This window comes from Mus caroli, chromosome 3 (assembly GCF_900094665.2).
Source record: "Mus caroli chromosome 3, CAROLI_EIJ_v1.1, whole genome shotgun sequence".
Taxonomy (NCBI): domain Eukaryota; kingdom Metazoa; phylum Chordata; class Mammalia; order Rodentia; family Muridae; genus Mus; species Mus caroli.
Window position 1 is genome coordinate 90,722,733 of NC_034572.1, and position 13,119 is coordinate 90,735,851.

Below are 13,119 nucleotides of genomic sequence, written 5' to 3' on the forward strand. Positions count from 1 at the left end.
AGCAAACCCTAAAATGACAAAAGTAATAAAAAATAATTTTTTTCCTGAGAGAGTCTTAATTAACCTCAAACTTGAGATTTTCATCTCAGTCTCTCAAGTGTTGTATGCCTGCCAATACATACATACATACATACATACATGTGTGTCTATATCTGCATCTACACACACACACACGCACACGCACACATACACACACACACACACACGCATGCAGTGCTTCATGAATCTCAAACTGCCTATAATCTGGCTATGTAGCTGAGGCTGGGCAAGATCCTCCTGCCTTTACCTCCTGGCTGTGAGTACTAGCATTATGTAGAAAATCGGAGCCACCACACCAACCTTGGTAATTTTTAATTCAGAGATTCCCTCAGCACCTTTAGGTTTATGTTTGACCGTTGCTATGGATAATTCTATGGATAATTCTTGATGACACATGGAGTGGTTAGTGTTTTGCTGGCCCACTTAAGAAGTTCTGCTGCTCTGGGCCAAGTGATAATAAGCAGCAAGGACCTCCAGAATACTCCTTTACTCTTGGTTTTTTGAGACAGGGTTTCTGTCAGCCACTGCCTGGCTCCTTTATTCTTGCTGGGCATCTAATATCACTTTTCTTTCCCCATACCATTGCTAACCCCAGTGTTCACATAATCTGTAACTCCCGACTAGGTGGAGAAATGGAACCGTCGTGATCAGAAGCTGCTGGAGGCGGTGCAGCGGGGGGACGTGGGACGCGTGGCTGCCTTGGCCTCTAGGAAGTCAGCCCGACCCACCAAACTAGACTCAAATGGCCAGTCCCCGTAAGTAAGTCTTTTTGACCCCACCCTGGTACGTGGTTCGAACTTCAGAACAATCAGGCAAGGCCTATAACTTCAGAACCCTTTTATCGTTTGAATTGGAGAGTGTATGCATTAAACCTTTGCCATGTATCAAGCACAGAACAACTGAGGGAGGAGGATATTGTCCCATAGTTCCAGCCTCCGCACAAGCTACACTGACTTGAAAAAGATACAAAGCTCATTAAACCAACAGACAACTCATTGCTAAACAAAGTTTCCTCATCGCAAAAGGAGGAGGGAATGTACGCTTGAGAAGTTGGGAATGAAGAAGTAAAGTCTCAGGGGTCACGGGGCTAGAGGGAGTGCTCAGGATGAAGACAATGCCTCCTGCCAGGCTTCTCTTCGGGTCTGGCTGACTCCACGATGCTGCAGGTTGTGTGTTGGGTGAGGCAGGCAATCATGTGTGCCCTGGACATCCGTGCAACATCTGGAATACCCTGAGATTTGTAGTTCTCGCTTTTCTGGTAGCATCCTCTGGCTTCGTGGCTGTAGGTCATGGAGACAGGCTTGCTCCTCCTTTTAGCAAGGCAGACTAGGGGAGCCTCCCTCTCTGCTCTAGGAATTGGCTTTGTTAGGAAGCAGAGGAAGCAGGGCTTATTAGAGCTTCCCCTTATCAGCTGTGTTGGTATCCTGCTTATAAGTTCAGAATTTGGGAGGTCAAGTCAGGAGGATCAAGCACTGAAGGCCAGCCAGGTCTATATAGTGAGACTCTATCTCAAAGCAAGCAAGCAAGCAAACAAACAAACAAACATACAAGGCCAAAATAAAAACATCTAGATTGAAACTGATCAGAACGACTTAGAATATTAAACATGATTTTTAGAAAGGAAAGAACCTCCTCTGTTTGACCCCCCTACCCCCCACCCCCGTCTTTCATCCTTCTCTGTCTCTTGGCTTTGACCCTGGCAGGTTCCATCTGGCAGCCTCCAAAGGCCTGACAGAGTGTCTGACAATACTGCTTGCAAATGGGGCTGATATCAACAGCAAGAACGAGGACGGTGAGTCAGCCAACCCTGTGCGCCCAGTGTACTGCAGGTCTGTCTCTGGCTGCAGAGGGGCCACTACTGGGCTCCATGCAGGTTCCAGTTGTGGGCCTTTCCTTCTTTGCTCAGTCAGTCTTGGCTAGCCTCTATTTGGGGTTCCCCTCCCTTTAAGCCAGGAACATTTCACCCCACTCCCATCTCCATTAAGGAGGGTACCAGCTGCTCAAGAAACTGGAATTTCTGGCCCGGTGTGGCCCACAGCTTCTCGTCCCTAATCTCCCTCTGATTATCTGTGCGTCTCTTGCCCTCCCTCCCCGTGAGTCATCTGCAGTCATGGAGCCACACCCCCTCTCTCCTTTTCTCTTTCCAAGGAAGCACCGCCCTTCATTTGGCCACCATCTCCTGTCAGCCACAGTGTGTGAAGGTCTTGCTTCAGGTAAAGGCAGTCCGTTGGTGCTCCTGTGCAGGCCAGAAAGAAATGCAGCGTGTTCCCAACTTGGTTTTGTAGTAACCAATAATATTGTCTCATTCCAAATAGCACAGCTGATTGTCACTTATCAATATGTTCACAACATTTGTTTAGCATCTACTCTGTACTTGTACCATGCTTGATGCTGTCTGTCTCTGGGGGGCAGGCCAGAAAGCAGGGTACCCAAGGACAACTGAGTTCTGCCAGTAGCAGAGCCCATTGCAGAGACTAACCGCTATGTAGAAGAAAATCAGGAATGTTCAAATAAAAATGTCTTTGGTGGGAGGGGCTAGTAAGAGGGCTCAGCAGGTAGAAGAATTTGCTGCCAAGTCTAATGACCTGAGTCTGAACCTCAGAACCCACATGATGGAAGGAGAGACCCAGCTCCTATAAATTGTCCCCTGGCCTCCATGAGCATATCCACACCCCTCCCCAAGTTAAAAAATAAAATAAAATAAAACGGGGAGGAGGGTTATAGCAGTGGATGATTTGCATCTCCCGATGGCCACTGAGCACACACTGACTCTTCTACCTTTATTACTCCTGGTCTTTTCCAAAGGCCCTAGCTAGGAAGTAGGACCCAGTTTCAAGGCTGCCCATCACCTGCAGGGAGGGACTAGGCTTGCTTGCCTAGTAGTTAGCTTCCCTCAGAGCTGTGGTCCTCCAGTTCCTTTTCATATTACCATGGAAACTGGCAGCTTGCTATGAGGTGCTCCACATCTGCTTCTCTTTGTGGCTATTTACAGCACGGTGCTAATGAAGATGCTGTGGATGCAGAAAATCGCAGTCCATTACACTGGGCAGGTGTGTGCCTGGGGAACAGGATGGGAGGTTAGCTTTTGTGCGGGAACAACAGATGTTCTTCAGACCTCTTCTTATCTAAACGTCTTTCAATTCTTCCAGCCTCCTCTGGCTGCGCCTCAAGTGTCCTCCTGCTGTGTGACCATGAAGCCTTCCTGGACGTGCTGGATAATGTGAGTATCAGATGAGCCAACGGGTGGCCTCTCACACCAGGAGGCTGCCGTCTTCTCTGAGTTTGATTGGCTAGATCCTATCACCATTTTCTCCATCACTCCTCCTTTCCTTATCACTGGGGAGCTCCTAACTCTCTGAACCACCGGAAGTGCTTAACCCCAGGACCAGAGCTTGTTTCAGCAGGGGCGGGGGTTGGGGAAGAAGAGTTGGTGGGGTTTGAGTCATCAAATGGATCCCCCATGTCTTCCCTCAACCTCTGCAGGATGGACGCACACCCCTGATGATTGCATCGCTGGGTGGTCATGCAGCTATCTGCTCACAGCTGTTGCAGAGAGGTGCCCGAGTTAATGTCACAGACAAGGATGACAAGTGAGTCATCTCTATGTCCTATCCCAATTCCCGGTTCTTTACCAATCTAGAAAGGAGCCTTGGGCACAGCACACACACTGGAGAGAGAATAGGCTCCTCTCTGTTCTTCCAGCACTTCTTCTTTTCCAGGAATGGTTCAGAACATCTTTGCCATGTTTTAAGGGAGCCATGCTGCACAGATGGTGCCACAAGTGGAATGGCTACACCTGGGGGTCACTGCTTTAATTTACTAGTTTTCTCCTTTTTTTTTTTTTGATTTATTTATTTATTTTATGTATATGAGTACATTGTACTCATGAGGTTGTTGGGAACTGAATTTAGGACTCACTCTGGTCAACTCTGCTTGCTTTGGCCCAAAGATTTATTCATTATTATACATAAGTACACTGTAGCTGACTTCAGATGCTCTAGAAGAGGGCGTCAGGTCTCATTACGGGTGGTTGTGAGCTACCATGTGGTTGCTGGGATTTGAACTCAGGACCTTTGGAAGAACAGTCAGTGCTCTTATCCGCTGAGCTCTCTTGCCAGCCCCAATTTACTAGTTTTTAAGCTGTGTCCTAAACATTTTTCTTTCAAATGTATGCAGATGAGTGTGGTGGTGTATGCTTGTAGTCCGCTACTCAGAAGGTTGAGGCAGGAGGAGCATGAGCATATATGTTGCTCTGTGTGTGTGTGTGTGTGTGTGTGCATGCATGTGTGCGTGTGTGTGTGTGTGTGTGTGTGTGTGTGTGTGTATGCGTGTACATGTGCATGTGCAGAACTTCAGCATTCTCTAAAGCATATAAAAATGGAGCCCTCCCAGAGGTCCCACTTTCTGGTGCTGCAGTTCCAAGAAACGTCCTGCACTGGGAAAAGTCCTGCTCTGGTCTAAGGCTTTGTCCTTGGCTGGCATTGGTGTGTTGTTCTGACTCCACTGAGTGAGGGCTTACGCTGTGAGTGGAATTTCTGAAAGCATGAGGGGAAGCCGGTGTTCCAGGTTTGTCTCCACCCTCAGATCAGCTTTGATCCTGGCCTGTGAGAAAGGCAGCGCTGAGGTGGCCGAGCTGCTCCTGAGCCATGGAGCGGACGCTGGAGCTGTGGACAGCTTGGGACACAACGCTCTTCATTATGCTTTGCGTACACAAGACAGGGAGCTGTGGAGGCTGTTACAGCAGGCCCTGAACCGGCGGCGGAGAGGCGGTAAAAGTCTTTCTGTGCTCTCAAGAGTCTCTTCAATAGCCAAAGAGTTAAAGATGTTTCTTAGCATCCCACTCTCATGGAGGCTGTCCATCTGAAAGAATGGACCACGGCCTTAGTCAAGGCTTTACAGTGCTGCTGCATTTTGGGAACATGTGACCCCATGTTCCCATAAACATGGTCACAACATTCCCCAGTGTAGCCTTTGTACCTTGCAACTCTGACTATTAATATCCTTCTATTGGCTTTTGTTTGTTTGTTTGTTTTGTTTTTGAGACAGGGTTTTCTCTGACTGTCCTGGAACTCACTTTGTAGACCAGACTGTTTTCAAACTCAGAGACCCACCTGCCTCTGCCTCCCGAGTGCTGGGATTAAATGACTCTTGCTATTGTTGTCATCCAAGTGATTTCCATTTTGCCCACCGCTGATGTTCCAGTGCCTTCATAGTACACATAGCACACATAGCGCAGTGATCACTAACAGAGGCTAGTGAACAGAACGAAGAAACACGGCATTTCCAGAAGAAGAAACCAAAGCTGCAGGGTAGTTAGGGATGCATGAAATAAGACAGTCACCATTTTTCTCTGAAAAAACTCTGAAAATTAGAAGAGAGCTGAGTTCTCCTTTGTCCCATGTCTTTTCTTATAGGTCATGGACTGGTTCAACACCCAGATCACCCATCTCAGGTATGACCTCTAAGAGTCTCCCCTTTTTGTTTCTGACTTAGCTCCAAGCAATTCCCGTGTCCATGTGGGCACCAAGGCATTCTTAGAGAAGCAGGGCCCTTTCAGAGGCTTGTTGAAGAGCCTCACATCACTGCTCTTTTTTGACATAGGCCTCTTCATCTGAGCCTCGGGTGGGATCTCCTCCTAAGAACTCACGGAAAGCGGAGCCTGAGGAAGAGCAGGAGGAGGAGGGGGAGGAGCGGTGCTCAGAAGAGTGGAGGTGGAAGTTTGAGGAGGAGCAGAGGAAAGTTCATCAGCTGGAGCAGGAGCTCATGCGAAAGACAGATGAGTGCAAGGCTCACGCTGCAGCCTTCTCAAGCCTAGAGGAGCAGATTCGAGAGCAAGCGCAAGAACTAGGCCATCTCCTAGTGCAAGAGCAGGGAGCTCCAGGAAATCAAGGCCCTGGTCTCCGGCCTGAGGGAGATGGTATGGAACAGGGTTGTCCCCTGAACCTGCTGGCTGAGCGGATCCAAGAGCTGAAGAAGCAGCAGAAGGCACTGGCTACAATAAACCCAACATTAGCTCCCAAGGGAGCTGAAGAATTAACCCCGGCAGAGATCCATCATGAAGTACACAGAAAGTCCCAACCAGAGCAGGGGCTGCCCCAGGGTCCAAGTTCAGAGACCACCGGGAAAGCCACAGGACAGCAACCGAACACCAATGGCGGGCAGAACCTTGGCCTCCAGAACACTGAGCTGGTGTGTGCTGGCCAGAAGGAGAGGACCCCAGCTCCAGGGACTGAACCAGCAGGCACAGTGGGAGAACCAGTGGGCATAGCCATGAATCAGCTCCTCCTACAGCTAAGGGAAGAGCTGGCTGCAGTGTGGCGAGAAAAGGATGCTGCCAGAGGGGCTTTGTCAAGACCAGTTCTGGAGGGAGCCCTGGGGACTCCCAGAGCTGAGGCTGCAGCAGCTGCCTGGGAAAAGATGGAAGCCAGGCTTGAGAGGGTGTTGGTAAGGTTAGATGGAGCAAAGATGGGACTGCATGTGAAACCTGAGGTCCCTGTCCAGGGATCCAGAGACGGAGCCCCGAAGGCAGTCCTGGGATGCTCTAAAGAGCAGGAAGAAAAGAAGGCTCCTGGAACCAGAGGAGAGCCCTTAGGGGCCCCTGGAAGAGAACAGGCCTTAGGAGGAGGCCTGGCAAAGGGACAGTTGGAGAAAGAGGTGTCAGCTCTGAGACTGAGCAATAGCAACTTGCTGGAGGAATTGGGAGAGTTGGGGCGCGAGAGACAACGCTTGCAGGGAGAGCTGCAGTCCTTGACCCAGAGGCTACACCGGGAGTTTGTGCCCAAGCCTGAGGCACAGGTCCAGCTACAGCAGTTGCGGAGGAGCGTGGGGATGTTGACAGAGGAACTGGCCATGGAGAAGGAGGCCACAGATAAGCTGCGCAGGCGACTGGCCTCCCAGACTAGCGGCCTCCAAGGACTGTGGAACTGCCTACCCCCAGACCTCGTGGGCAAGGGGAATACACAGAGTACAGCTGCAGAACCCCTGGAGGAGCTGCAGGCCTGCATCAGCACCCTGGTGGATAGGCACCTCGAGGTTCAACGGGTGCTGGCTCGGTTGGAAGAGGAAAACCAGCAGCTGAGGGGATCCTTGGCTCCCTGTGGGGAACCAGAGGCCTCCCTCAAGGCTACAGCATCCCCGCAAGTGGCCGCCCTGGAGGAAGATCTGGGGATGCTAGAGGAAGAGCTACGGGCCGTGCAGGCCACGATGAGTGGGAAGAGCCAGGAGATTTGCAAGCTGAAACAGCTACTCTACCAAGCCACGGAAGAAGTGGCCGAGCTGAGAGCTCGGGAAGCAGCCAGCCTGCGCCAGCACGAGAAGACGCGAGGCTCGCTGGTGGCCCAGGCACAGGCTTGGGGCCAGGAGCTCAAAGTTGTGCTGGAGAAGTACAACACAGCCTGTCGGGAAATGACTCGATTGCGGGACACTGTGGCAGAGGAACGTCGCCGCAGCGAGGACCTGGCGGCTCGGGCTGCCGAGCAGGAGCGCCAGGCTGGCGAGATGCGCGGGCGCTCGGAGCAGTTTGAGAAAACTGCTGAGCTCATGAAAGAGAAGACAAACCACCTCATCGGGGCTTGCCGGGACAAGGAAGCCAAGGTGAGCACCGAGGTATCCTTGAGAGCATAGCGGGAGCCGAGGTGGTTTTGCAAGGCTGCAGAACCGAAGGTCAGAGTTCTTGCAAGAACCACTTTGTGCTCCCCTAGGGCAAGAGAGGTTTGAGGTTGAGACTGGAGCTGAGGTGGAGTGCAGATAGAAGAAAGAGATAAAAACAAATAACATAGTACAAGAGAGAAGACAGTGTAGGTATTAAAATTTAATATTCAGGGTTCAGAAGTTATGTATGCCCCTAGGGCTACCACCAGGGAACACTGTGGACAATTAGTGTTTTATCTTAATCCTGCACTAGCCCAGCCTAGTGGTGTAATGAGTTCTGTGGTTTTGCTGAGGTTCTCAGCTGACTCAGAGTCCAATGGGTTAACTGTAGCTGCTCTTCCCTCCAGGTCCACTCACAGTGGGTCCCCACAAACAATTCCCATTGGCCAAAAAAGACACCAAAGCAAAGAAAAATAAGAATAAAACAAAACAAAACAGTTCGAAGAAGTGCACAGGAGATACGCTCAGGGTCATCTTTGGCTACAGAGCTGGTTCCAAGACACCCTGGGCTCATGAAACCCTGTTTGAAGACACCAAGCAAAGCCAAGCCACAACAGAGTTTGAAAGCCACTATTTTCTTAGTGCTGTCAGACAAGGAGACATATTTTATATATTCTAAACCACTCATTTACATATGAATTTAGATGTTGTCGAACTACCCATTGAAGGAATGAATGCAGATTTCTTATTAACACTTGTACACATATCCAGATTTAGAACAACAGAAGAATATAAACAGCATATACCTTGTGTACAATGCATAGACAAAAGAACTGTTGTCCAAAATAGGCATCATCATGGGAGGGCATTAAAGGAGGCATTTTGTCAATAAATGGCAGGAAAGTCAATACAATTTGGCAAGGATGATTTGGTGTAGTAGTTGAGAATGTGGCACAAATGTGCACGTGTGTATACAGACACACAGACACACAGGGTAGGTTGGGGGATATAATTCGGTGGCAGAATGATTGCCTACCGTGTATGCAGGCCTTTGGTTCTATCCCCAGCATTGACAACAAGACAACAATAAAATAAATAAAATAAAACTTAATTGCTGACTGATCTTAGCCAACCTTGTAGGGTTGTTTGTTTGTTGTTGTTGTTTTTTCGAGACAGGGTTTCTCTGTGTAGCCCTGGCTGTCCTGAAACTCACTTTGTAGACCAGGCTGGCCTCGAACTCAGAAATCCGCCTGCCTCTGCCTCCCGAGTGCTGGGATTAAAGGCGTGCGCCACCACGCCCGGCTCAGCCCTGTGTTTTGAGGTAGGGTGTCCCTATGAAGAATTTAGTCACAGAGATCAGCCTGTTTCTGTCAGAGTACTAATATTAAAGGCTTGTGACACCATACCTGCCAACTTTCTTAACATCTCAAAGACCCAGGGTTTGTTTGTTTGTTTGTTTTTGTTTTATTGGGTCTTTGAGACAGGGCTTCTCTGTGTGGCTCTGGCTGCCCTAGAACTTGCTCTGTAGATCTGGCTTGGCCTTGAACTCAAGATCAGCCTGCCTCTGCCTCCTGAGTGCCACCACTGCCTGGTTGAAACCCAGTTTTCTCTTCAATAGGATTAAGTCCCTGGGCTGGAGAGATGGCTCAGTGGTTACGAACAATGGCTCCTCTTCCAGAGGACTTGAGTTCCCAGTACCCAAGTGGCTGTTCTTCCAGCGGCCCTAAGTTTAATTCTTTGAACCTATCCAGTGGCTCTCAACTATCTGTAATGTCAGTTCCAGGGGTTCTGAGGGCACCAGGCATGCATACCGTACATGCAGACAAAACACCCATACACATAAAAACTTTAAATAAATAAATAAATAAAAGTTTAAAAAGAAGTTGATACAGGAGAATCAGGTTCTCAAGGCTATCCTTGTGTTTGAGACCAGCTTGATTTCTAAGAGACCCTGTTTAAATAAATTATTATAAATACTCAGAAGAGTTTGATGATATGGAAGCCAGGCATGGTGGCATACACCTTTAGTCCTAGCACTTGAGAGGTAGACACAGTGGATCTCTGTGTGGTTTGCAGAAAAAAAAAAAAAAGGTTTGAGGTAATGGCTTAATGATAGAGCAGAGCATTTGAGCATTTGTCTAGAATGAAAAAGGTCCTGGTTCATCCCTGAGCACCGTCTTCTGAGAAAGAAAGAAAGAAAGAAAGAAAGAAAGAAAGAAAGAAAGAAAGAAAGAAAGAAAGAAAGTAAATTGCTTTATTGGGCCTGGAGAAATGGCTTGGCAATTAAGAATGCCTGCTGCTCTTCCAGAGGACCCCAGTTTAGGTCACTGCACCCACACAGTAACTCTGATTGCAGAGCACCTGGAGTCCTTTTCTGGCCTCCACAGCCACCAAGAGTACACAGGTGGAATGCATACTTATATACATGCAGGCAAAACACACATACATACACAAAAAATAAAATACACGGAATAATTTGGGGCATGTGTCAAGTACTCAGTAGAAAGTATGGTGGCAACACCCTTTTAATCTCAGTACTCTAGAGGCAGAGGCAGGAGGATCTTTGTGAGTTTGAGGCCAGCTTAGTCTATTTAGCAAGCCCAGGCCACCTAGGGCTATACAGTGAGACTGTTTAAAACAAAACAAAACACCAAAACAACAACAAAAACAAAACCAAAACCCCAAAAGTTCATAAACTATAGTAGAGCCAAGGAGAAATTGGTTTAAACCATGATTTATTAGCTGTGTGATTTTGGTTTTGTTTTGATTTTAGGCAGGGTCTCATTACACAGCTCTGGCTGTCATCCTAGAACTCACTATACAGGTGACCTCAAACTCACAGAACTCAGCCTGCTTCTGTCCCTAATTGCTGGGCTCAAAGGTGTGCACCACCCCCCTGGGATAACTGCATGGTTTTGAAAACGTATGAAACTCAGGCTCCTACCCATAAAATGTGGACAATAGTCCTTTCCTCAGAGAAGCATTGTTCTTAGAAGAAGGGCTGGGTTGGATATTATATAAGACAATGCATATAGGAATATCTGGCACATATTAAACACTCACCAAGAAAACCTGACCTTGACCCTGGGCCATCTGGGGGAAAGTGACTTGAGTCCCTGTTAGCTGCATGGGGTGAGAATAAGACCATTACCACCTTTTTTAGCCAAATTTGAATTGAGCTTTATTAGATACTGGTCACGAGGAGGGACACTGTCTGGGTCCATGCCCAGGATATCCTGAGAATGACTGTGAATTATGTTGGGTGCTTACAGAGGCAAACCCCACAAGGCTATGGACTTCTGTCTTCATCCAACTGGGGGGGGGGGCGCAAGCATGTATTCTGACATTTTCTGCCTTCATACCTCCCACCTACGTGTGATCAAGCACAAGCTGTGCAGTTGGGACAACCAAGCTTGTTTACAGGCGTGAGAACACGTGGCTTGTTTTCCTATATGAAGAACAGTCCAGGGCATCCCAGGAAGCTCTTTCTCCTTAGGCAAGTGGGGAGCGCAGGTTAGGGGCATTTCTGTTTTATAGATCTTGAGCACAGTGATGTAAACTTAAAATATAACATTCGCCTTCACTTCCCTTTCTTTCCGTTTGGCCTTAGATCAATGAGTTGCTGAAGAAGCTAGAGCAGCTTTCAGAAGAAGTTCTACAAGTCCGGGGCGAGAATGCCCACCTCGCCCTACAGCTGCAGGTATATTTTGGCCTGTAGGATGAATGATGATAGAGAAGAGGGGGTTGCGGAGTGGAAGTGGGGAGTGTCAGGAGACTAGCGGGGGTGGAGGGGGTGTGGACCAGCGATGGGCCCACAGAGCCAGCCTCAAGCTTGGTGAGCAGTGAGCGGTGAGCGTGGGAAGGGTAGACATGCAACTTCCAATGGGCGTTCCCTTCCAGGACTCCCAGAAGAACCACGAAGAGATCATCTCCACGTACAGGAGTCATCTACTGAATGCTGCTCGGGTGAGCTTGCTGGAGTCTGGGAGGCAGTAGAGGTACAGGGCTGAGGAAGCAATGTCCCGTCTGTCCTGTCCCTTCTCGTACTTGTCATTCTGTCAGGCCCACTGGACCCCGTGGCAGTCTCGTGGCGGCCTCAGGTGCTCATTAAGCAAATCCAGAGAGGCTGTGTGTGAATGGGAGGAGGGGCCGCTTCTGCTTCTCTTTCTGGCTCCCTAATCCATTGTGAGGATTTTTCCCTGTCCCCATCATCCCCACCCCGGACCCCCAGTTTCCTCTGAGGTGACTTTGCCTTAATCAAGGAAGAGTGAGTGTGCCTGCTCCTTTCTTGGGGATGATAAGGCAGTAGAGCTACATTTAGCATTCATGGTGTGGCCCTTAGAGCAATCCTGAGAGATGGATAGCATTCCCCTCCTTGTGAAGATGGGAAAGCAGCCATGGAAGAGTTATTTAATACTACAAGTGAGGGCTAGGGGCAGAGCTCATTGACAAGTACTTGCCCTGTTCAGTCACAAGTACCGAAGACCAAAAAAAGTGACATGACAGGCCAGCAGAATTAGTTAAGGATTATGTAATTGCAAGAGGTAATGACCGGCATTCTGTTCTCCTACAAAACTGCTCTCTCATCTGCCTCTCCCCACGGTTTGCACTCCATCATCTTTTATATCCTTCCTGTAACCCCCAGGGCTACATGGAACAAGACGTCTACAACATCCTACTTCGAATCCTCAGCATGCAGGAGTGAGGCAGGCTCACTGTGTGCCCTCAGGGATAAAGGCATTTCTCTTTTGTGAGTTGTGGGTGGAGGCTAAAGAGGGATGGGGCTATGGAGAAAGGACTTGGGGGTAAGGGACGGGGTGGGTTTTTTGTTTGCCTCTCTGGTGGCTGACATTGGGGAGTCCTGTAGGGCATAGAACATTGAAGTAAAGTTAACTGAAAAGATAAAGTGTGGGTCACTAGGGGGAGTCAGGACCTTGTGAGCAGGTGGCACGAGATTAGTGACTAACGGGATGACTGTGGATAGGACAGACAGAAAAGATGGCTGGAATATTTTCCTAAAGTCTGGGGTACAGAGATGCCAGTTAAGAATGAAGGGTAGTGGGACAGTTGTTCCCTAGGGCGGGACTTTACGGACCTCAGGCTTTCCCACCCTTCACTCAAAATCCAACCATCTCCCAGCCTCCCTCCTACCCCTTTGTGGGCAGCCCTCTTTCCAGTTTGGAAAGACAAGCAGACCCTTTAACATGTTGATGTGGATAGGAGGAGAGCAAGGATACAGAATTCATCTTTGAATTTCTTCTTTCAGGGAATAATGAGGCTCGATCAAGCTGTGGTGGGCAGGTGGGTGGATGGTGATTACCCACTAGTGGTGCTGTGGGTGGGGCTTCACAGGACACACGAACTCCAGACCTGAAAACCTGGACCCTGGAATCAGCACAGATGAGACCAGAGTTGTGGATGTAAACTAGCTCCGTGGAAAATAAAGCAGAAAACAGATGGTCCTATTGTTGTGGTTTCTGTCAAAAAGGG

General features: G+C 48.9%; 1 protein-coding gene across 2 annotated transcripts in view; it reads left to right on the forward strand.

Moving 5' to 3' along the window:
- The window catches only part of Ankrd35 (ankyrin repeat domain 35), a 20,966-nt gene extending 7,875 nt beyond the window's left edge, over positions 1 to 13,091 (forward strand). The window contains exons 2-14 of one of the 2 annotated variants that reach the window (XM_021158728.2): positions 664 to 798; positions 1,743 to 1,831; positions 2,188 to 2,252; positions 3,032 to 3,089; positions 3,189 to 3,259; positions 3,523 to 3,629; positions 4,624 to 4,808; positions 5,454 to 5,491; positions 5,641 to 7,632; positions 11,240 to 11,329; positions 11,530 to 11,595; positions 12,275 to 12,379; positions 12,896 to 13,091. In XM_021158728.2, coding sequence (XP_021014387.1) covers positions 782 to 798; positions 1,743 to 1,831; positions 2,188 to 2,252; positions 3,032 to 3,089; positions 3,189 to 3,259; positions 3,523 to 3,629; positions 4,624 to 4,808; positions 5,454 to 5,491; positions 5,641 to 7,632; positions 11,240 to 11,329; positions 11,530 to 11,595; positions 12,275 to 12,334 — 2,838 coding nt within the window. In that variant the 5' untranslated portion in view covers positions 664 to 781 and the 3' untranslated portion in view covers positions 12,335 to 12,379; positions 12,896 to 13,091. The remainder of the gene's footprint in view (positions 1 to 663; positions 799 to 1,742; positions 1,832 to 2,187; positions 2,253 to 3,031; positions 3,090 to 3,188; positions 3,260 to 3,522; positions 3,630 to 4,623; positions 4,809 to 5,453; positions 5,492 to 5,640; positions 7,633 to 11,239; positions 11,330 to 11,529; positions 11,596 to 12,274; positions 12,380 to 12,895) is intronic. The other variant, XM_021158727.2, reaches the window with a different exon arrangement.
- Positions 13,092 to 13,119: the final 28 nt, after the last annotated feature.